Source organism: Cuculus canorus, chromosome 1 (assembly GCF_017976375.1).
Source record: "Cuculus canorus isolate bCucCan1 chromosome 1, bCucCan1.pri, whole genome shotgun sequence".
NCBI classification, from domain to species: Eukaryota; Metazoa; Chordata; class Aves; order Cuculiformes; family Cuculidae; genus Cuculus; species Cuculus canorus.
The window spans coordinates 141381523-141405951 of NC_071401.1; the positions used below are offsets into that span (position 1 = coordinate 141381523).

Sequence of the window (24429 nt, forward strand, 5' to 3'; positions counted from 1 at the left end):
CAAACGAAGAAACAAGTGTCTGATGAGTATGTTTTTACCTGTGAGGTCTCCTGGCTTTGAATTCCTTCCCACTCTCGTGGGGGAGGAAAAGCACCATCCTCCACCCAGCTTGTTGCAACTAGCCCACTTAACCGATTGATCAGTAACACATTTGCACAAGCTGTTCCTGCCTACAGATTTCCCTCAAGTATTTAAACAGAGTCTCACTAAGTATCAGAGGCTCCCAAACAGAAAATCAGATTTCATTCTTACCAGTGAGCTTAGAGGCGAGACATGGAGCCCAAGCTCTTAAGAGCTGCCCATACCCACAATGGAATGCAAGCATAGGCAGCAGCTGGTAACTTCAGCCAGAGCAACTGAAGAAGACCACAGAATTGGAACTGGCAATACCCAGAACTTTATCAGACTTCTTCAAAAGAGATGTCACTATAATCATGCTCTGCATAACTTGCTTCCTCACATCCCCATCCAATCCTGCTAATTACACCAGTCTCTGCTTGATTTTTCCCCAGGCCACCTACTCCATTGTTCCTCCACACTCAAGTGCCACAACACACCTACTCTGGGATGCAACGTACAACTAGTGACACCTCATTTCACTGAATCAGAAATGATCTCAGATTATCCCATTCCCTTCCTGACTTTAAAGTGTATTTTTTTCCTCTTGTGTCTATGAATTACAAAGACAGCTTCCCAGACACCAGAACTAATGTTTTTACTTTTGCAGTGGACATAAATGGCGTGCTTGCTGTCATCATTATGAAACTGTAGCTGTCTGTTTTTTAACATCAAGCAGCACCTTTCTCTCTCTGCTCCTGTCAACTAAACACCACAACCTGTGGATTGTCTTCAGAGATGGACTTTGACAACTCACTAAAGCTTTTTCAATGTGGCCAAAGACTTTCCAGCAGACTGTGTGATGCCCAAAAGGCTCGCCTAACACAGCACTGCAGCTCTGAAAGCCTTATCTGACCGTGACCCAAGATGTCTTGAACCAAGTAGCAATGGGACAGAGCAAAGTGGGGGAATATAAAAACATAACTCTCAGCACTGGGAGGGCTGCTGTATACTCAAATGAACATCAAATGTTCTCCAAACCACGGACAGTGCGAGATTGAGGTCTGATTTCTGCATACCCAACTTTGAACTAGATTTCCGTAATAGACATGCTTATTGGAGCTCCCATCTTCTCAGATCTGTTGGAGCTGCTTCAATCACACTCCAAGTCTTCAAGTGTCTCAAATTCAGGCACACTGTGAACCTGAATTAGGTCAGTATGATGGGTTAGACCCATACACTCTGGGTTTTGGGAAGCATCTGGCACAATATCAGTACTCACTTTTAACAGACTTTGAAATTGTGTGTAGAAGAGTTGAATTCATAAACAGACTCAGTAATTTCATCTTGACTCTAATAACAATTTAGTTCTCCTTTACTCTCACAGAAGACAGAGTCTGTATCACACAAGGACACTACACAACACTTTCCCAGCTCTACCTTCTGATCACTGGTACAGCTCAGGATCTAAAAAGCCTTTGAGGACTGACAGATTTTTACAAAACATCAGGAGGTATTGTCTGACGCACAACAGGCAGCTGGTAAATACAAAGGAAAGCCTTCTGTAATTTCATTCAATGGAGGATGGAATTTTGTGTATGACAAGGAGCATCTCAGGCAAAATCCCTTGCATGCTCCACTTTTTCCATTCATAATAACCAGATGCACATTGAGCAAACAAATCAGCTATTGCTAGGATTGAGATGTTATGTCAGATCAGAGACAATACTAAACTGCTCCCTTTAAGATCCCAGGTTTAGAACAAAAAGGAGTATCAGACAGCATTTCCATCTAAAGCCAAAGTGATTTTTCTCCAACATCCCACTGATATGATTAAAAATTGCAGTGTGTTCACATCATGAACTACTACACAAAACACAGCCCCATAAAAAGCTCCGTCTCTGCAGATACCTCAGTGTTCAGATGAATTGACTGTATTATCCACAGGAAGAGAGAACATAATTTACAAAAACAAATTATACCCAAATACAACAAACCAAAACCAAAAACAGAGGAGATGCACCTGTTTGCGCATGTTCTCAGTCAGGTACTTTTGGTCAAAACGAATAAAAAACTCAACAAATGTTACAAAAAAAAAAAAATCATAAAAAGACCTAAGATCATCTGAGGATCATAAGTTCCAGTTCAGTTACATAAAAGATTAGGCTGAATCAAACCACTCTCAAACAAATTTAGAAAGCACTCACAGTCATAGTTATTTCAATATCAGTCCACTTAAGGAAAGATTTAAGCTAGAAAGCCTTAGGGCAATACATGGAAAGAATCCTACCCACCTTTCCGATGGCAAAGGAACTGGCTACACAAATCCTAGCACAGACTCAAGAGTTGCTTTATACAGAGGCCACCACACACTCTTGGCCAGTTACCTGCCGGAAGGCAATAAACACCATGAGCTCACACAGAAAGAAACCACAAGTACAAATGGTTACACCAACCACTGTTTGCTCTCAGAGTGTAAGAAAATATGGCACACACCCCTTGTAGGGGCTGGGAAAGCTACTGATTTTCTTCTCCCAAAAAAATATGCATATGCACGGCTCCTGCATTTCCACAAGGGAAAGTTTCTTGTCTTCCAGATGCCCCAGGATATCATTTGCTACCCAAGATTTGTTTCGACTGCAATTACCATAGCTCTGGTGCCCAGAATCCTAACAAATCCTCTGGGACACAGTGGAGGACACAGACAGCAGACCTGGACCCAGCATAAAAAAGAAATACAGCCTCCCAGCTCAGCAGAGCAGAACAGAGCAAGGTACCCAGGATAACATCTCACACGGGCAGAGCTTTTAGCCAAGCACAGTTTTAAGGTCTAACTGCCAGAGGTGGTCTCCTCACTCCAGCCTCACCTGCCCAGCCCTGCTATAAAAACGTCCCTGCTCGGTGCATCTGCGTCTCTTCGCCTTCCCCAAGGACTCATACACACGTACAAACACACACACAAGATGCCTGGCGGTGCTGCCCCTCAGGAAGCCCCAAAGACACACACACACACACAAGATGCCTGGCAGTGCTGCCCCTTGGGAAGCCACACACACACCTTCAAAGACGCCCCCTCCCCCCACATACACACATATCCCCCTCACACACAGACACCCCCCCCACACACAGACTCCTCACACACACACAGGACCGACCCCCCCCCCACACACACACACACAGAGAGAGAGAGAGAGAGAGAGAGCGAGAGAGAGAGCGAGAGACACAGACACACAGACAGACAGACCGACCGACCCCCACATACACAGAGAGACACCCCCCCAGAGACACGGGTATCTCCCTCCACGCTCGCCCCTCAGCTCCCACCACTTCCCCCCGCGCCCCGAGACCCGCGCTGCCTTACGAGCACCGCTGCAGCCGCCACGCACGCCACGCTCCCCAGCTCCCTTCTCCGCCGCGAACGGAGCGGACCCCGCGGGGCAACCAGGCCTCGGCGCCCCCGCCAAGCTGGGGCCGCCCCTGATTGGCTGCCGCGGAAGATGGGCACTGTGCTCAGCCAATGAGGATGAGGCTGGTGGGCGGGGCTGTGGGAGAGCGGCGCGGGGATGCTGGTGTAGCTCCACCCTCTCCCTTCTCCCCACTCCACCGCTGTGCAAATCGCGACCTCAAAGGGCAGGTCGCTTTCCTGCGAGGGATCGCAGCAGAAGTGGATGTAGGCTCCCCCCCGCCGCGGTTCCAGACACGCAGATGCGGGCGGTGTCGGTGTGGGCGCCGCTCGCTGCTTTGTCAGAGAAACGGGGTCACGGCAGCGACCGGAGGCAGCCAAGTCTCTGGCCTCACTTGTGAGACCTCATCTGGAGTACTGTCCAGTTCTGGAATCCTCAACATAAGAAGGATGTGGATCTGTTGGAACGGGTCCAGAGGAGGGCTACAAGGATGGTCAGAGGGTTGGAGCACCTCCCATACAAGGACAGGTTGAGAGAGTTGGAGTTGTTCAACCTGGAGAAGAGAATGAAGACTCCAAAGAGACCTTACAGCAACCTTCCAGTACCTGAAGGGCCTACAGGAAAGCTGGGGAGGGACTTTTTACAAAAGCTTGTAGTGATAGGACTAGAGGAAATGGATATAAACTGGAGAGGGGTGGATTTAGACTAGACATAAGGAGGAATTTCTTCACTGTGAGGGTGTTGCACTGGCACAGGTTACCCAGAGAACCTGTGGATGCACCATCCCTGGAGGTGTTCAAGGCCAGGTTGGATGAGGCCTTGGGCAGCCTTATCTAGTGGGAGATGTCCCTGCTCATGGCAGGGTGGTTGGAACTAGATGATCTTTAAGGTCCCTTCCAGCCCAAACTATTCTATGATTCTCCCCAAACCACCCCCGGGCCCACTAATGCTGCATCGGCAGCAGCCCGGCTCCACTCCAGCTCAGGCTGCCCTCCACCTCCAGAGCATCCCCACCTCCTCTCCCAAGCAGTCGGGATGGAGGATGCAGGCTCCCCCGTTTGCTGCTGTCTGGGAAGAGGCGATGGAAGGAGCTGGGCTGCCCTCAGCCCCTGGATCATACAATCATAGAACCATTTGGTTGGAAAAGACCTTTGAGATCATCGGGTCCAACCGTACCTGTCTACTACTAAACCATATCCCTGAGCACCTCATCTATCTGTCTTTTAAATACCTCCAGGGATGGTGACTCAACCATTGGGGGATCCTTTCAGCTCCCCTGCCCAAATCCTTCTTACAAAAGAAGGAGCGTAGTACGATGCCCTGGACCTGCATCCAGCTCCCCCTCCATCAGTCCCGGAGGTGAGGAAACTGGGCACAGGGTCAGTCATATGTGAAGAGAAAGGGGGTTTTGTTATGCACTTATAGGGATTAGATCCTAATCTGTCAGTGGGAAAGAAGGACTACTGCTTCACTAGGCCCTCAGAACAGCACTTCATGTGCTAAGTAATCATAGAATCATGGAATCATAGAATCACTAGATTGGAAAAGACTTCTTAGATTATCGTGTCAAACCATTCCTATCTTCCCCTAAACCAGGTCTCTGAGCACCGTGTCTACCCATCTTTTAAATACCTCTAGCGATGGTGACTCAACACCTCCTTGGGCAGCCTCTGCCAGTGCCCAATGACCCATTCTGTGAAAAATTGTTTCCTGGTGTCTAGTCTGAACCTCCCCTGGTGCAGCTTAAGGTCATTCCCCCTTGTCCTATCACATGTCACTTGGGAGAAGAGGCCAGTACCCATCCCTCTACAACCTCCTTCCAGGTAGTTGTAGAGAGCAATAAGGTCTCCCCTCAGCCTCCTCTTCTCAAGGCTAAATAACCCCAGTTCCCTCAGCCACTTCTAATAAGACTTGTTCTCCAGCCCCTTCACCAGCTTTGTTGCTGTTCTCTGGACACACTCCAGAGCCTCAACATCCTTCTTGTAGTGAGGGGCCCTGAACTAAACAGAGTACTCAAGGTGCGGTCTCACCAGTGCCGAGTACAGGGGGAGAATAACCTCCCTGGACCTGCTGGCCATGCCGTTTCTGATACAAGTCAAGATGCCATTGGCCTTCTTGGCCACCTGGGCACACGGCTGGCTCATGTTCAGTCAGTTGTCAATCAACATCCCCAGGTCCTTCTCCAGGCAGCTTTCTAGCCAGACTTCTCCTAGTCTGTAGCACTGCATAGGGTTGTTGTGCCCCAAGTGCAGGACCCGGCATTTGGCCTTGTTAAACGTCATGCCATTGGTCTCAGCCCAGCGGTCCAGCCTGTTCAGCTCCCTTTGGAGAGCTTCCCTACCCTCAAGCAGATCGACACTTCCACCCAGCTTAGTGTCATCTGCGAACTTCCTAAGGGTACGTTCAATGCCTTCATCCAGATCATTGATAAAGATATTGAACAGGACTGGACCCAGCACTGAGCCTGGGGCGACACCACTTGTGACCGGTCTCCAGCTGGAATTAACTCCAAAATTGGCCAGGCTGTCAGTGAACAGCATCCCATGTCTTTTTGGTGGTTACTGCACTGACTTGTTCCTCCTTTATTTGGGACACTCTGAGAAGCATTCTGCACCTCAGGGAAAACATTTTCAATGATTTTCCTTATAAAAAGAGCTATGCCTGACCTCAATACAGAACCACAATAAAATCTCCTGCTTCTGCAAAGTATGTCTGTTGGATGTGACTTGCACTTACAGTTATATCTATAGTCCTTTTCTTCTCACCCACTAACTTTAATGTTAACAATTACCTTTCGTCTCTATAAACTTTGTCTAAGCCAGAACCTACAGTATAAAGCCAGTCCAGTCTAACATAATCAAAGTAGCACTCAAGTTCACAGTGCCAGAAAACTTTGATTTGCCACCCATCAGCTTTAGCCAGTAAAGAGAAACACTCCCACATCACTCTGCATGACCATGCACCTGCAGTCACCCTGCCTCCAGTCAGACCAAATCTGTCTCCTGTTGTATGAAGGTACCAGTGGTACAGCTCTGAGTATGTGTGCATCACAGGCAAATTGGTTAACTCTTAGAACCAAAGGTTCTAAAACCAAAAAGAAAAGTACTATTCTTGAGTATCAGCACTATGTATTGGCTATACTTCAAACATTAGGAATACAATTAACGGAAAAAAACATTATATGCCACTATGCAGTCGTAACTACCAGGGAGCAGACAGCTACCGGTGCCACAAGCCAAGTCCTCCACAGCCATTAAATACAGATTTCTTATCTCCGTTAGTCTTTGAACAAGACCACTTCATTAACATGGCAAAACCAGCCTAATAACTTTGATTCATGTCTCAAACCACGCAAGGACAGAAGAGTCAAAGCCATATCCCAATGCAGACGGCTATACTCATTTGGCAGCTACTATCTCTCAGACCAGCTGGGCTGTGTTTTTCAGGTTCTCTGCTCTGGAGCCCTTCCAGGCTGCAGCATTTAGCTGGAATGTTTATGGCAGAAGCAGTTCAGGAAACTCCTTTCCTCAACACAAAAACTTCCACTGAGGCTCCAGTACAAAGGCACCGCATTGAAGAAAGGCCTGGGGCTGAGCAAGGCAGAAACAGAAGAAAACAAAACTGGAAAGAAGAAAGGCTCATTAACGATGGATGAAAACTGTGGCAAACAGGACCATTCCTCACTGATTATGCCTTTCCTACTGTTTCATAGAATAGCTATTTTGTTCAAAGCTAGATCAAGTATTTGCCATTGAGCACTGCAGACTTTCCCACCATAATTTCCAGGAGATCCTGAACTCTTTGTTTGTCTCTATTTGATATATGATCTGTCTTCATTAATAATTTCATCTTCAAAAGAAACTTTTGTAATCAAATCCTTACACTCTAATAACTTTGAAACCTTCTCTTTAAAACTTCCTCCTGGGTGTTTTTCTACTGCATGAATTTGCGCCTTTCTTCTTAGACTCTCCTTACTCCTATCTCGTGTTGGCTGCTGCCAGCAGCATGCCCATTCTCTGCCATCCAGATGTGTGTCCAAGGAATCATCACCCTTTCCTTGGATGTGGACCCACTCAGGCCACTTCCAGTACTTGACAGTTTTTCCTCTACGAAAGTCCTAGATCCTCTCTTTTCTCTGTCTCCTATCCATGCTATTGTTGTCTCACATTTCTCCACAACTTTTCTTATGGTCCACCTTCATTCAAGGCCAAATTTGTATTGAGAAAGGCTTGGGAGTACAACACACTATGCAGAGAGATAAACATATCCTTATTTCCCCAAAAAGACTCAGAACTGTTACACTGTAAAATCACTCTGGCTCTATCCATCCTCCTTCCCATCACCCCCCAATACACAGGTTATCTCTTCTGTTGTAAACTGAACACAAGCTTTATTTCTTGCAATAAATCAACTGCAACGTGGAGAGGGTCGTGGGAAGACCACAGTGTGTTAAGCTTGCCATTAGCAGGACAGTGCTACCCAGGAGGGATACATTTCCTTCTAACACCACAACCATCTTATCCATCCCTGCCTTCAGTCACCTTACCTATTATTTCGACACTGCTGTATACTCAGGTTTTCTCACTTAAAAGACCACTGTATTCACTGCTTTTTTTTCAGCCACCTTCATTTTTTGCATCCCAGGAAGACAGCAAGTCCACAAGTTACAAATACCACTTTTTCACCCAAGCCTAGTCCTGTTTAGCCAACTTGTTTATCTGAATCCCAAGCAAACTTATGTGTATTCATGAACTGGAAGCTTTTTTCCTTGTTCCTCAGACCCCAGCCACGGCTCATGTAAAGTGCTGCACCGTCCTGTTGGCCTGAAGTGCTTTATGCATCTTTATTCACTAGAACTTGGTTTGTAATAGCAGGAAAATAAAGCCTTCTCCATCAGAGCTCAGAGAGCAAGTAGCAGGCATGGACATGACAGTCCCACTTCTGTCTTTTTGTTAGAGCGACTCACCACATCTTGCATTAACCAGACAAGCGGTTCTCAACATTTTCTTGGCTCAAGCACACCTGTGCGTGGGTTACGTTTCATTGCACACCTACACCTATTTGCCAATATATCACATCACCATGTCTTAAACCAAGCCTATTATTACCTAAAACTTGAGGGTGCACCTGACAGAGCAGTGAGAGTACTTTGCACACCAGTTAGTCACCCAATTACAATTTAAGCTCCTCAGCAAAGCACCTTTCTCACCTTTTGTTTTACTAGTACCTAAGGCTGCTTTCATGTGTAAATACAGTGGAGCTTTCATCCTGTTTGGGTATGGAGGCAACATATAACTTCTGCACCTGAGTGGCTTCTCTTTATGTCAAAATCAGAAGCAGAAGTCCACGTGGAAGGCAAATAAAGTATTTTACTTTCCTTCTTTTAACCCTAACTCCATTGCTTGGGAGGGAAATCTGTTGAAAAAAAAAGAGATGTGCTTGTAAGCACCTAAACTAACCTTGCATTTGTCACTAGAATCATAGCTTTAATCATAAGTAAATGCAGAAGTTTTTCTGAATCATTAAGCACCAAATAAATGACTGAGAAAGAGGAAGAAAGTATGTAAAAACCTTCATTATATGCAAAACAGATGGAGGGAAAATGCTATATGAGGTGGCATATTCCAAACTCAAAGTGGGAACTGAATTTCTTATGTAATCCCTATGGCTAGTTACCGGTAAGGTTATTCTCTAGTAAAACATGTGACATCTGGCTGTTCATCTGAAATCTTAAATCAAAAAAAAATTTCATTACTGCATATCCCAAGCTGAGAACATGGGGAAAACCTTACATTCTATATGCCCTCAAAACCATTACATGGACATCTTCAGCCAAATGCCTTACCATGACAGGTGTCTAGCTGGTACAGGAAAGTGTGTTTAAAAACAATGGATAAGAAGCCCTCATGGATACATTTCTAGCACTGAAAAGTAGCTCTTAAAGGAGTTGTACAGGGTCCCAACAGCTGTAAAAAAACCAAAACAAAAAAAAAACCAAAAAAACCCTCTTTCTCTCACAACCAAAGGTTTTCCCATCTTCAGAGCAAGAAACACAACTGAAGATCTATAAGGTTCACTTCTAAATTTTGTGGGTTTGGAATGGTTTACATTTTACAGGTTTTGGTTTGGAGCATTTCACTGTTTCCTAGTCATAATACTGTACAAATTAACTTTTTGTAGCAGTGTCAAAAGCAAAGAAAATCCCTTGATGAATCTGCCTTTTTTTTTTTTTGCCATGATAAACAAAGTGCTGCAGACATAAGACGTCAATAAGAAACTGTCTAGGAAGAGATAATTTAAAAGGGACTCTGAAAAAAAGACAGCAGCAGGGTGGTTTCTAGTCAAGGCATGATAAGTTAGTTAAAAAACAGACTGGATAGTACTGATACTAGAGCATGGTAAGAGCACATAAGAACCTGGGGAAGTTATAACCAAAAGGGTAAAATGGAAACCCCGATGTCATTGTGGAGAACAAGGAGAACAACAAAGACACACGACATATTCAAGCTTGCTTGCACTAAAGTCTTTAAAGGAAAAATTAATGGTTTACCTTAAAAAAAAGCTGCTTAAAAGATTTTTACCTCCATGTTACACTGAACACTGGGTTAACTAAGAACTTGCTGATGTATCTGTGCAGAGCTAACTCTTTATTATATTTGTTTTCTCACAAACACTCTACAAACCACAAAGATTTGTCTTGGGTTTCTTCAGTTTCTTTCCACGGTATGTGGCTCTCTTGCACCATAACAGTTTACGAAACAAGTCTGACTGATGTTTAGCTTGGTTTTGAATAGAGCACAAAAATTAGTCTCCTGCATAAAAAATCTGTCCCGTGTGTCATGATTAGATAATCTAAAGAAAAGGACTGAGCCACACTCTTGTTCTACTTTACCATAACTTCTCAGAATTCAGTGGCGCTGCTCCTAACTTCAAAAAGCAACAAAATAAGGCCTTTCTTTTACAGGACTGCTTCCCAGGAAACTTTAGGAATTAAGTTGCTAAATAAATAGCTGTGTATCACAAGTTAATTCATGCTCCCCACTCCCTCGCCCTCATTTCTTTGATGAAAAAAGAGCATGTGTGGAAAGGCAGACAGGGCAGTCAGGATATCCATCCTCCCAGAATTTTTCCAGGCTAATTTTCCTCTCACATCTGTTTTACTCACATGGAAATCCATTCATTTAAATAATTTTGTGCCTGACTTCTACTGCTTTTTGATTCAGAATTAGTCTATTCCTCTCTATTGCGATCAGATCTACCTGTCTACAGAAGAGCTTAGAAAAACCTATTTTGCATCTAATTCAGCATCTCATTTTATTGTACAAAAAGGACACTTCTTTGCTTCTCAGAGGTGTGAAATGCTATCCAACATTTAACATTTTGAATAGGTTAAGTATTTGTTTAAACGTTCAATACTACTGTCATTATTCTTCCTCGTGGAAGTCTGCATCTGCAATATACCAAATAAGTAGCTACACCAAGATGAATTCAGTGGATATACAAGAATAAAACAATAAAACTTGAGCAGTATGGTCCAACCCTTCTTAAGAAGGCATTTGCAGAAATAACATATATCTGCTAACAAGCTATGTCTTCTTTTTTTGGGGTCGGGGAGGCTGTACTACCTCTAGAAAGATACTGTAAGCTAAGGTCCATGCTATCTGACCAAGGTCTCTTGTCCTTCTAAAGATATAGGTGTTCACAAACTTTAAGACATAAAGAAGCCGCTTTGTCTGGTCTTCTGGGTTACACCTAGTTTATGGGGACAGCTGGGAGCACATACAAGCCAAATCAATTTTCCTGGCTTCTGCATCAGCCCACACCTAGCCACCATCTTCTCCCAGAGCCTCAGCTTACAGGCACGTTCTGGTTACAGGACAAGCAAGAGTCCCCAGGCAAGACAAGAGCTGGAAGCATCCTGCCAGAATAATTTACAGCTCACGTCCTCCTCCCTGCATGCCCTGAATTACTTCTGGAAATGACAGATGCTGAGAGGGCAGAAGCCCATCTGACCAGCCCTACAGCAAACCTGGAGCATACAGCACAATAACTGCACATCCATGTATTAGTGAAGGACAATAAGCCAAACTTTTGTGGGAATTACCGGACCTTCCACATCCTCACTAAATGTTCATATTGCCCATGGGTCCTGCCATGTGACAGGGGAAAGACCACATGAGGTTCTGCTCTCATAGTCACAAAACCTGAGTAACTCTGTCAGCTAAAACAGTCTGGCTCCCTTGTTGTGTATGAGTTCAGGTTATAAAGCAATTTCTATTCAGCTCTAATTGCACAGATTCCAGAGTGGTATTTTTCATGTTGTTTCTAATCAAGAGGAACTCATTGATTTTACTGTGTGCTTCATTTTATTTTGTTTTTCAAACATCGGGAAAATATTTTCAACACTTTTGTGTTTCACAAATGGAAAACATATCCCTTCCTCCACTCTAGAGGCATTTAAAGCACCCCTGTTGTTGGCAAAACTAGACATAGATGATTGCTGAGACTTGAAATGGAGCATGAAAATATTTTTTCACAAGGACAAGAGCCTCCACTTGGCAAGAAAAATAGCAGACTGTTCTCAGAAGTGAAGAGCCTTGGGAAACCTACAGTCTGCATAAACAAGAGAAGAAAATCTTGTTTCTGTGATAACCATGCCTACCAACAGAACTGGATGGGAATTTAGGTCTGGGATAGGCAAATTTTTGATTTGTAGATGTGTTGGGTTTGGAGGATGATCATGGTGTCCTTCATATTTAACTTAAGTTGCTTATCTCCCCATTACGAAGTCCATTTGTCCATAGAAGCAACCAAGAAGGTATGGTCTTTATTGATGCTTTAGTAACTGCTCTTTTCATAGGGCTTGACCTAGAGAAAATCAAAGTATTTGCCTGCCCCACATTAATCCAACTCTCCGGTCTATGATCGGAAGGGGTTTTTTTTACAAGTTCAAGAAAAGACAGAAAAGACACTGAGGTGTTTCTGCAGCAACCAGTCCCAGCCTGTGCAAGGAAGTTGCAGTTTAATTAAACTGGTTCAGGAACTGATGCTGTTAAATTAATGCTAAATCTGTGGGAGGACAGATGTTATTTTGCTGAAGAGTGCTTTCTACAGTTTCAACTAAAGTGGTAAGAAACAGATTTAAGCTAAACCAATATACAATGTACTTCAACTGATATGTGTCCAAAAAAGGCATTTGCATCAATGTAATGAAACAGTGCGAGATTTTCAGGTAGACAAGACTCAGAAGAAAATGTAACCATATTATAGTTTTGGAATACTGTGAACATGCCTTGTTTTGCCCTTGTCTGCTGTCAACACCTCCTCCACTGCCTCCAGGGGTCTGCTCCCCACTGTCTGACAGTTTTATTAACTGTCTCTTCCTGTCTTATTTACCCTCGGGTACCCAAGTGTTGGCAAGTTAGACTTCTCTTGATCACCAAACCACCCCATTTGATGCAGCTCTCAAAACTGTAGCTTCCTGCAGTTCTGCTAAGTTAAAAGGTTGTTCTTCAGGGTAGTTTCAAGCTAATGTTCCACAGACCAAATTTCCTCTATTTGTAACAATAATAGTTACTACAGCCTCAGAGCCAGACTGGCTGGTGTTTCCTCAGAAACAAAACTATTGTACTTCAGGCTTCTTGTGTATTCAATGCTGTGGAAATGTCAAAATGTGACTGCTCATTCTGGGAAGTCCATCTCTCTCCCGAGAGTGACACACAGTGACTGAGTAAAAGTATAAAAAAGGGCATAAACGACTTTTTAGCAGCTCTGTTTTCTTAGCCTGGCATGATACCCCAGCACCCATTCAAACAGCTTGAGCCTATTGGTTTACGCTACAAAGTGGGGGAAGTGCTTGGGAAAAGATTGGTTCTTACTTTTCTTGCTGTTCTTGATTCCTTCCTCCAGATGCCAGCATGCTCAGGCCAAGGCTGGGATGCAGATCCTGAGGAATTTTGTCTCCCTCATTGCACCCAAGCCACCACCACAGCTGTATTGTGAGCTGGAGGGGGGAATGTAGGGGATCTCTGGTGATGATGCACTGGAAAACACAGTGTTGAAATTATGACATCTAGCCATTCTGAGGACATCAGGGCCAATATACAAAATACGTTAGCCAGAGTTTGGTATTAGACTGACTGAGCACAGAGAGCCAACATGGTTGGCAGACATTGCAACAAAAGGCTTGCTCCAATGCCGTTGAATCAATGGCAAATCTCCCAATGGAAGTAGCCTCTGGATGCAAATGTGTACTTGAGAACCGTTTGAGCAGGCACAGGCAGGATGCAGGAACAACCACAAAAGCATGGATGAAATGCAAAGAGCAAATTTATTTTCATTACCTCGCCAACCAAGAGATTCTTGAAGCAGCACCCGGGCAAAGGCACACAAGCGGGGATGCAGGCACTGCAAAGCTCAGTCCATGCTAGCTGATGGCCAAACCTGCTGTCTGTGCCTGATTTTCAGGGATTCGTGCAGGCATAGTTTACAACTGTTCTTTGATCTTTCCCACAGCAGGGCAGGAGTTTCAATCATGTTTGATGTGGTGCCTCTAAGTCTATCACAAGCGTATGTTATCTGAACGCAGAGGTTCTACTTATCAAACATGCAAGGACAGACAACAGTTAGAATGATTACATATTTTTCTACACTCTAGCCGCAAATTACCTGAGTGTGTTTACAATCCTCCTGGCCGGTTTTCCGTTATTTTCCCACAACAACCCAACTCTGTACAGCGCATACTGCTGTAGACAGCCCACAATCCCCATTGATTGCTACGAAAACAAGCTGGAGGTGCTGAGCACATTAGAATCCTACTGGTCATAGTAAATTCAATCGTTCTACATTTTAGACAGTCTTTCTGTTTCCCCTGGGATACACAACATGTCGTAAGTGCCTGGTTAACAGAGGGGAGAAAACAGACTTGAAAACAGACTTAATACCTCTCTACTCTCCACCTCCCCTGCATTACAATGCTTAAAAGCTTGAGTTTTGGAACATCTTTGAGAGAAGGGGGGGAGTTGAGGCAGGAAAAGCAGTCTCATACATTTCAGTGCAAAACACAGCAGGGGAAAGGCAATTATTTTCTGTGCCTTTAATCTAGGGATCAGACAATTGAGAAAGTTGATATGTTAGCAATAATTGCTAATTTCCTCTTCAAAACACAGATTGTATCTTTTGAGTCCCTACCAGATAATTTTCATGCCTACTTATTTATTACAAATGTAAGCCACCTTCCTTTTTTTTTAATTCTTAACCTTTTCAGGAAAAAAAAATAGAGGAAGAGTGATTTCCCCCTTCTAATTATCATAAAATCTAAGGAATGCAATATGCAATTCAGTCCTCTCAGAGATTACTGAGGAAATTCAGAAGCAGCAGTCACACACGAGTTTAACTCTGCCCCCGTGTGTGCAATCATTAAAATACAGCCTCTTATCCCCTACCTGGATCCTGCTCTATCTTTGTGTAAAAGGATGTATTAGTTTATGACAATAATAACATATGACATCCACAATGACCACATAGCTACAGGACACCTTTTCTTTTCTACACTTACATTTCTCCCTCTGCATTATGAAACTCTCTTTTATGAAAGCACTGACCACTAAAAAGCAAGAAATATCCCTGTTGCCTGTACTAATAACACAAGAAATAAAAGTGAAAAGAAAAAACAAGTAACCCTGGAATTTTACCAGAGGGATGGTCCTGTTAAGATTGGAAAAAAAATGAGGACTTAATTTTACTTCTCACCTTTGCCACGCATGCCCTGTGTGAACTTCCCTGTTCTCCCCTGTGCCTCACTTCCCAGGCTATGAAGTATAGTTACAACTGACATGAAAAGGAACTACTTCTTCTGCTGTAACTCACGCTGAGGTTTCTCTAGCCATCTCACTCCATCAGCACACAGCATCGCAAGGCTCTGTCAAGAGGAGAGCAGCACAGACCACCATCATGGCCATGGGGACACAGTGGTCCAGCCTTTCCTCAGCCCATGGCTCACAGCCCACAACCACATAGCCAACAGTGTGGGAGTAGCTCCATGATCTGAGAGAGAGACACCTCCGTCTCATGCCCTACACCGGTCCTCCTATTACTTTACTCATTACAGGACACTTTCCTGGCTTTACCGATGACAAATCATGGGACAAAGTGCCACCAAATCAAACAGGCTCTCTGTCCCATAACCAATGGGGTGAACTGCAGCCAGGTGTTGCAACACCCAGCACGTATCACAGGCAAGAGACACAAGAACAACCCCTGGCACAAGGACAGGGCGCTGCAGGAACTGAACCTTGCACAAACACAAGCGGATGGGGACACAGCTGCCCTCAGTCCCTTTCTCCTCCTCCTCCGGGAGTAAAGGTCCACAGGGCACAGCGCTGATGGCCCAGCTGAGCAGTTGACTCTGTGATTTTTAATTGATTTCCACTTTCACATTAACTGGCCTGAGTTGATTCTACAAAGTCACAGCCTTGTTTGCCGGATACTAGGGGACCCAGAGCACCGACACCACTCTGCCATCTCCTGCTTGCCAGCAACCAGTCATTGCTACACTAGCCAGGCAAGAGGCAGCTGCAACAGGGCTGTCGGGCAGTGTGCAGGATCATGGCAACCTACGTGCAGCTGAACACCACAGCCAAGATGCCACTTGTGGGACTGGGCACATGGCAGGTAACACCCTCAGAGCTGCACAGGTATAGCAGAGGTCCCTGGTACAAAACTCTGTTCCTCCTGGTCCAGCTCTGGAGACCTGACCTGGTGCTGGGGCTCTGCTCTACCTGGCTGTTGGGTTGAACCCGTGTGAGACAGGGGCTATGGAGAAATGGTAGAAACTGTCTTCAAGCCCTGATGCCCATGTTATTGACTGCAAGAAATACTGTTCTTGTAAAGAAAAAAAACCCACAACCTGGGGAAGGGGGTAACTCCTTTCACTAAGTTTTTCCTGTTTTTATTTTTCTAGGATACAGGATATCTAACATGCACTGGTTTGAGATTCTTAAGATTTATGCATTATTTTTAGTCCCCATCTGGGAAAGCAACAGCTGCAGTGATGACTGCCATCGACTCTGGGTACCGTCACTTTGATTGTGCCTATGTGTACCAGAATGAGAATGAAGTTGGAGAAGGGATCCAGCAGAAAATCAAGGAAGGAGTCGTGAAACGAGAGGACCTCTTCATTGTCAGTAAGGTAAGGACATGATGACCTTCTACCCTGGAGCAGGGGTGGAGGAATGTTTTGCCTATACTATTTCCATAGCAGGAAGGTTAAATACTGGAGATAAACTTTATGCTGTAGGATAAAGCAATTTGTATCATTCAAGTCATTCCTGATACAAGCTTACTGCTTCACCTCATTATGTATGGAGCGTTAGGAAGGATAGGGTATGTCTGTGCTCTGCTGTGTCTGGCACTCTGCTGAGGAGACCTAGAAGTGCTGGGGATGGATGAGGAGAGGCCATCTGCAGACCAACTGGTGAAGAAGAAGGGAAGCAGAACAAGGTAGAGAGAGCCAGGTAGCAGCAAGCAAGGTAGAAATCTGTAATGCAGAGGTCTGAAATCACTTTGTGTTAGTACAGAGGCAGAACTAGTTTGGTTAACAGCACCTCACAGAGTGCTAAAGCATGAGCCTGACAGTGGCTGCTTCTTGTGCCAGTACCTGGGCTTACAGTCCTGCCCAAGGGATGTCTCTGTTGTGTGAGTAAGATGAGGTTCTAGGCACCTTGGGACAGTGTAATCTGCTCTGCACATGTCCCAGAGAACGTGTGATCATCAAGTTCTCTTTCTCTTGCTTACTAAGAAAAACAAGATGTTCAGCTGGATTCTGAAGTTACTTCTCACCTTGGTAAAGGATAGTGCCAAACACTTCTTTGTGACTTGTCTTACCTTTTCTCAGCTTTACCTGTTAAGTTTTTTACAGGAAATGTATGAATGGTCAAATCTGACAGGAAGCTTTCTTGAGCTAAGCCACCCTCTTCTACACAAGTCTGACCTTGCAATTGGAGTTTTTACTACAAATCTGTCTGATCATCTGTGGTGCAACTGCACATACCACCTTCAGTGTCACAGGCCAGTCTTATCACAGAACAAGCCCCATAGGAAGAGCACTATGATGGACTAGTTCCACATTGCCTTCCAAAGAAGAGGGAGCATTTCTGTCCTGTACAGGAGTACTTGAAAACTTTTACCTAGGAGGTCACCATGTGCTTTGTTTTTTTGTCTCTAGCTGTGGTGCACATTTTTTGACAAGCCTCTGGTGAAGGGAGCCTGCAAGAAGACACTTGCTGCCCTGAAACTGGATTACCTGGATCTCTACCTCATGCACTGGCCTTGTGGCTTCAAGGTACAGTAACAGCAGTAACTCAAAACTGCTAGTAATGCTGGCACTGCTACAAACAGTTTCTGTTTCTGGACAGCAGTCCAGAAACACCATGTGTCTGTTGCATGCACCAGCACTGCTCCGGTGCTGCTCATTCTGCTTTACTCTGGCCACACAAGCCAGGCTCTTGATCTCTGCCTCTGAGACTGCTGCTTGCATGGTGTCCTCTGCCCTTTTGGGAGTGAAGATGGAGACCCAGCACTAAGATCCGGTCTCCCAGCTGTGAGGATAAGCTATGCCGGTTTCCCTTTCTCTTACAAATCTCTTACAAATCCAAAAATGCCAATCTGAATATTACCCCTTGCAGGAAGGAGGACTGAGCTTTGCCGCTTAACAGAAGTTCTTTCCTCTGCATGTTACAGAATCACAGAGTAAAATAAAATCCCTGTTTTCCATTTCCGTCTTCAATCACCAAGTACTGAATACAGCCCAGAATAAGGTGACCTTAGTGTTGTTCCACAGGCCTTGGGTTTCAAAAGATGAGGCTTTTCAATACCAAACTCTCACATGTAATGTTACTTCAAAAGATTTATGTCAGTTTCTATATAGGTACACATATACTCTTAGTCTTTCCTTTCTGCTACACCCAGGTCAAAATCTCTATTTTACCTAATGCATCTGAGCTCCTCAACTTCATTTCATTCTCCCAATATCGCTTTAGTTATCTCTGTGTGGACAAAGTTGCCAAGTGAAACTGCATAATAGTGTGGCATCTAGAAAATACCAATAATTCAAAACATTTTGAACATAGTGTCTAGTTACTGGCTGTTCTAATTTTCCTAAATACAGCAACTAAGACAGTGAGCCTTGCCATGGGAAATCTGCTAGCAGTAGCTTTTTCAGCAGATGTACTCCAGTATAAACATGTACATTCACAGGACCAAAGACAATCCTCCACATACCTTTTTAAAAACAACTAAAGAAGTTATTATTCCTAAATGTGCATAGCAGAACAATATATTAAGTGAACTCATCTGAGGCTGGAGGATATTGTTCTGTGACTAAATAGCTTCCTTGCATGCTTTTTGTGGATCATCACTTCAATGGGTCCAGTATAAGTACCTGTCTTTATTGGGATAGCAGCTGGCAAAAATGTCATGACCCTATATGAACTAAGAGTAAGAAATGACTGAAGAATTAATGAAGTTATGATGAGAATTACTTGAGGTTTTTTTCATGCACTGTTAGCTTTAGCTCCTTACATTTCTGTTTGGTTGTTTTACGTAGCCAGCAACCCACCAGAGATTATTTCAAGCATTTTCTCTCACTGACAGGCAGGAGAGGAGATGTTTCCCAAAGATGACAAAGGCATGTGTATACCTAGCAACACTGATATTCTACAGACATGGGAGGTAAGTGCAGCCACAGCGGAGGAGTCACATCCTCTGTCCTCACCACTCTCTTCCACGTCTTCCTCACCTTCAGCAGTCAGAACTGTTGTCTCATGCATGCAGAATTAGTTGGAAGGAACATAAGGCAGTACGAAGTAGCTTTTCCTAATGGGCATGCTTAGTCATTACCTAGTTATCCCTATTGTTCGAGTGCCTGACCCACAGACAGCTGCACAATCACTTTCAGTGGAGCTGCAGACCGGACTGAGGTTAAAAAAAGTTCTTTGCTTGACCATAACAACACTATAATTGTCTTCACCAAAGTTCTTGTGGCCTTCTTGAATTGCTCAAATACATTTCACAGAAATAAAGGCATTTGAAGTTGACATCTTGCCTACAGAGTGAGGCACTGCCCTCCAGTGCTTGCATAATAGTGGGTTACTGAGTGTTGTCATCCTTTTCCTCATGCAACTTGGTGTGAATTTCCTCAAACTCGGGGAATAAGAATTTGGTCTTGGGTGAGGTGGCACTAATGTACCAGTACCTGCTTCTCTCTTAGAGAACTATGCAACCCAGATAGTTATTTCGTGCTGCTCACGATGGGAAACAAGCCACATAAAGAAGAACATCTTCTTAACAACCTTGCTTACCGGATGATGATTTCTCTCCCCTTTCTGTTAGGCCATGGAAGAACTGGTGGATGCTGGTCTGGTAAAAGCCATTGGAATCTCCAACTTTAACCATGAGCAGATTGAAAGAATCCTGAACAAACCAGGCCTGAAATACAAGCCTGCAAATAACCAGGTAAGCTGCTAAGTGACTCCTGGTGAATAGTTTTCAGGGATTAGAAAGACCTGATTACAGTTGAACGAGGAAATGGAAGATGGGAGAATACAGCACTCTGAATATTTATGGGTACACAAGGCACTGGGATAGTTCTTTCTTTTGTCTCACCTTGCTGAAACACTGTTTACAAATCTTGGAGTATTTCCCCGTGAAACATACTTTCTGCAAGAATAAAGAACTCAGACATGGGCTTTGTGAAACTGCTGCAGAAAAAAACAGTATAAGCACTTGCTATAAGAACAGGTGTCTTCAATACTAAGGGTGCATATTATCATATAGGCTACTGGCAAATTAGGTCATATGGCAGCCACTAATTGGATCAGGACATCTCCCATGGAGCACAGCACAGTATTATAACAGTTCTGCTACTATCAGCCTCTGTGCCTTTCTGTTGGCAGATTGAATGTCATCCATACCTCACCCAGGAGAAGCTGATCAAGTACTGTCAATCCAAAGGGATTGCTGTGACAGCGTACTGTCCTCTTGGCTCTCCTGACAGGCCATGGTAAGAAAGCATTGCAATTTTCAAGGGATCTGGCATGGATTACACTTCAGACATTGAGGCTACATGTGGATCATTAATCATTCATCTATACATATATCTCCCTTGATAGGATGGAGGTTCCTCACCATTGATCTTCTTTTTTTCTGCATAGGGCTAAGCCAGAGGATCCTTCCCTTCTGGATGATCCCAAGATCAAAGAGATTGCAGCCAAGCACAACAAGACCCCAGCACAGGTACATAGGTGCCAAACAGTGAGTTCTCCTTCCGGTAACACAGCCATTGAGGAATCTCCACCCCAAGAGGGAGTACAGCCTCTATCAGTGTTCCTTGTGACCTGTCATGCTCTTTTGCAGTGTTAAGCAGCAATGCAGGTTGTCTGCTCTGTGGCCTCCAAGATAGACTTGAAGAAGCTCTTTGGCCCAGCCAGAAAGATTCTTAACCTCTTTTCAGATGTTGCTTCCCCTCTCAAGTTCTCTTGCGGAGAATGAAAACCTTGCATAGACTGGGGAGAGTCCGGGTGGGAAGAAAAGGAATTGACTGTGTCAAAGCTGGATGGGAAAGGAGGCTTCCAAGTGGGTCTCCATTACCTTTCTCTTTGCCCTCCAAGAAGAGATACCTAGGACACAGGAAGAGGAATTATTCAAATTGTAGTTCCACAGAAAGGCTTTAGTTCTATGAAATGGACACTTGATGGCAAACAGCTGTTGGAACAGGCTCTGCTTCCTCCATAGCAGGAGCCGTCCTCTCTCTGACTCGGTGGTCTGTCCCTGCAGGTTCTCCTTCGATTCCAGATTCAGAGAAACGTGATTGTGATTCCCAAGTCTGTCACACCACAGCGCATTGTGGAGAACTTCAAGGTGAGTCATTACGAGTGAGCAAAGAACTGCCCTTCAGGGACAGCATGGCTTCTCCCTGCAGAGCAAGCAGCGATCCTTTCTCACCCTTCCCAAGCCCTCCTCAGGCAAAAGGACTGGGCTTTTTCTTTCTTTATGCTTATCTACACTCTGCTGAGGGTTAAGCTAGACATACGAACTGGTCTTATATGATGTTTCCAGTTCTGTGGCTTGTTTATGAACCAGTATGCACAGCTTGCTCAAAGCCCACACACAGTAACAAGACAGAAAACTCTTACACAGAATAAGCAACATTCATAAAGTAATTGTTGCATCCTTAAAACAAGTTGTTCTTCTATCTGTTAATTCAGTGGTCCATAACTGAAAATGGACTCTCCAGTGTGGATCTCCTCCCTAATCTTGTGTTCACAATGTTTGTTTTTTCAAAGAGGTGATTTCCATGTGTTTCTCTTGCTAGGTGTTTGACTTTGAATTGACTAAAGAGGAGATGGGAACCCTTCTCAGCTTTAATAGAAACTGGAGGATTTGTGCAATGAGCATGTAAGTGACACTGCTGGTTTCCTTCCAGCTTTTAACTTTTGAATCTTCTTTACAAGGAATTTGCATCACAGCTACTAAGTAGTATGAAATTCAGTTTATTTAAAAATTGTGACAACTCAATTCCCAACTGGTTTGTCCCAGAAACACTTTTTCAGGAGACGGTTTAATATTTTCATTTTAAAAACAAAATAAAACAAGATGAAGACAAACTACATTCTCACTTTGAATTCAGTTTCCAGGAAACTCTCTGGAACTTGAATTACAAAATATGAGTTCAGGATGTTCATTTCATCTTTGTCTGTATTAGAGAAACGAGGCTACACGTCTCCACATATTCTTCCTGTAATTACATGATGCAGATCTTCCCTTAGTGGCTCCTCCAACCAATCAATGCACCTCTATGTAACATTTAGAGAGGTCACCCATGAAAATAACATTCCTCCTTTGATGTCTTTCAGGTCCAAAGCTCACAAGGATTACCCTTTCCATGCAGAATACTGAAGATTCTTGTAATGTGGCCTTCACCCAGACCTCTGGTGTCTCATGTGCTTCTGCTCCAACTCCTAGCTATTTGTCTAGTTTTATTACTGCATCTGCCTTGCTGCTGCCAGTGAAGATATGAGATGTTCATCCCATGAAATTTGTTTGGGTTCTTTTTTTGGAAGAAGGAAAGAGTACTTTCTACAGAACAAAACGTGGGATGTAATAGTTTTCTGATTATTAGAAGAGAAGACTACTACTGTAGGGCCCAGGCAAAGCTGCAAAGCAGAAAACAGGGAGTCTGTACCACCATTCAGCAATTGCCTTCAGTCTTGCATTAGCAGAAACCAGATGTTGACAAACCACAAAACCCACACACACACATTCATAACGTTATCAGAAGTGTCCCTTACCTTAAATAAAACTAATCTGAAAATGCAAAAGCATTATTGGCTGGAAGTCTTCCGTCTGGTGTAGGAAAAAACCAACCCCCTCCTACCCAGAGACACACTCTGGATCAGCTGCAGTCCCCTGCTCTCTGGAGACACGAATCCACCCTGGGACAATAAAGCCACTCGGCATTTTGCCTTGTGGGCACCAGAGGGCAGCCAGCCCACAGAGGAGATCCATCCCACCATGCTGAAAGACTCTCCTGTACCAAATTGAAAGGTCTCTTCTCTCATCCCAGGGCACTGACAACAACCTCCTGAAAGGAAGGAGACATCAGAGGGGTTTAGCCAGATCGTCTTCCTAAATCAGACACCTTCCACTAGACTAGGTTCCTCCAAGCCTCATCCAACTTGACCTTGAACACCTCCAGGGATGAAACATTCATGGTTTCATTTTAAATACACGGTTTTGCCAGCTCATCAGATTAATAGCCAAATACCAGAATTATCAAAGACCACAGTCTTCAACAAAGCTCTTGAGAACATGCAGAGGTGGTGGTGGTGGTGGAAGCTCAGAGTATACACGTGGCTTGATCAGAACTCAATGTAAGAAAGAAGCCAAGCTCTTAGAAATGGATTATGCCTCTCTCCTCCCTTCTGTATTCCTGTCTTGCCAACAAAGAAGTTGAACTAATGCACGCTATTTAACAAGATAAACATTCTGTTTCAGTATACTTCTTTCCAAAAGACCATTTTTCCCATCATCTCACAACCTCAGCCATGCTTTCAGGACAGAGAAACAACTGCTGGCTCCCATGTCTTGGCAAGATCTGGGGAAAGTCACACCAATAGGCACAAACAACAAAGCAAAATGCAGATCTTCTGCCTAAAATGCTCTGTTAAAAGACAGTTTGCAGAGGAAGCAATATAAAAATATCAGAGGAAAATGAGAGGGCGGACAAATTGCATTTCTCAGCCGTGCTCTCTACCAAGCCTCTTTATCCATCATCATCCACTCAGCTCAGCTCCTCTCCAGAAGAACGCAAGACTTTGAAACCAAACCTCTCCCCAAAGAGACACGTTCAGAAGAATGAGAACAAACACTTCAGAGTTTTCTCCTCTTTCTTATGAGAGACCCCATCTTACTGGCCAAACAGCTGAGCTTTGCAAGCTTCCACAGACTTACAGAGCACAACTCTCTGCTGCTACCAGTTCACTTTGGTGCTGCTCCAGAACAAAATCTGATTCCAGTAGTACCTACACCAAGGCATGAAATCCACTCAACATTACTAGTTTGTGCTAACACTGAGAAATGGCTGGCACAGCACCACAAGCTTAAGTGCCTTGGGAACACAAAGGCAAGCAAAGGCAAACTGGTGCTTCAGCTGGTCTTCAGACTCACTTGAGAAAATATATTGCAATCAAGGCTAAATGAATCATTTTGCATATTTCATTCACTTCTGTGAACAACAAATCAGCACTTAAGAAGCTGAGCACACTCACAGCAGGTCTATGAACAAGGAATCGCCAAAAAAAAAGGAGGAAAGATAAGCCTAAGCTGTGTTAACTGTTATGTGATTCAACCGAAATGCTACATCCTGCTGAGGACAGCTGATGGCACTGGCACAAAACAGGAGGGAAAAAAA

General features: G+C 44.1%; 2 protein-coding genes across 6 annotated transcripts in view; one reads left to right on the plus strand and one right to left on the minus strand.

The window, feature by feature from the left end:
- BPGM (bisphosphoglycerate mutase) overlaps window positions 1-15528 on the minus strand; it is a 28058-nt gene extending 12530 nt beyond the window's left edge. Inside the window, exons 1-3 of one of the 3 annotated variants that reach the window (XM_054087887.1) lie at window positions 15213-15528; window positions 13340-13503; window positions 2352-2444 (exon numbers count right to left, since the gene is read on the minus strand). The gene's annotated coding sequence lies outside the window, so the exon portion shown is untranslated. Of the gene's footprint in view, window positions 1-2351; window positions 2445-3418; window positions 3533-13339; window positions 13504-15212 lie in introns of those variants that run through there. The other 2 variants (XM_054087881.1, XM_054087895.1) reach the window with 2 other exon arrangements.
- A 251-nt stretch (window positions 15529-15779) lies between these two features.
- AKR1B1 (aldo-keto reductase family 1 member B) lies at window positions 15780-23063 on the plus strand. Of its 3 annotated transcripts, none has more exons than XM_054076680.1 (10): window positions 15780-16133; window positions 16423-16650; window positions 17686-17802; window positions 19113-19190; window positions 19851-19973; window positions 20414-20520; window positions 20672-20753; window positions 21294-21377; window positions 21832-21914; window positions 22373-23063. In XM_054076680.1, the coding sequence occupies exons 2-10, from the start codon at window positions 16513-16515 to the stop codon at window positions 22413-22415; spliced, it is 855 nt and encodes a 284-aa protein (XP_053932655.1). In that variant the 5' UTR covers window positions 15780-16133; window positions 16423-16512; the 3' UTR covers window positions 22416-23063. The 3 variants fall into 3 exon arrangements, with proteins under 3 accessions (XP_053932655.1, XP_053932642.1, XP_053932647.1); XM_054076667.1 differs by having other exon boundaries at window positions 16483-16650; window positions 22373-23062; XM_054076672.1 differs by lacking the exon at window positions 21294-21377 and having other exon boundaries at window positions 15782-16133; window positions 16483-16650; window positions 22373-23058.
- Window positions 23064-24429: the final 1366 nt, after the last annotated feature.

Bases quoted from the DNA above. Each gene is read 5' to 3' on its own strand.
- AKR1B1 (XM_054076667.1), top strand. From the start codon at position 16,068: ATGGCAACCTACGTGCAGCTGAACACCACAGCCAAGATGCCACTTGTG. The intron at 20,521-20,671 runs GTAAGAAAGCAT...TTTTCTGCATAG, and splicing joins GGCTCTCCTGACAGGCCATG to GGCTAAGCCAGAGGATCCTT. The intron at 21,915-22,372 runs GTAAGTGACACT...GATGTCTTTCAG, and splicing joins AGGATTTGTGCAATGAGCAT to GTCCAAAGCTCACAAGGATT.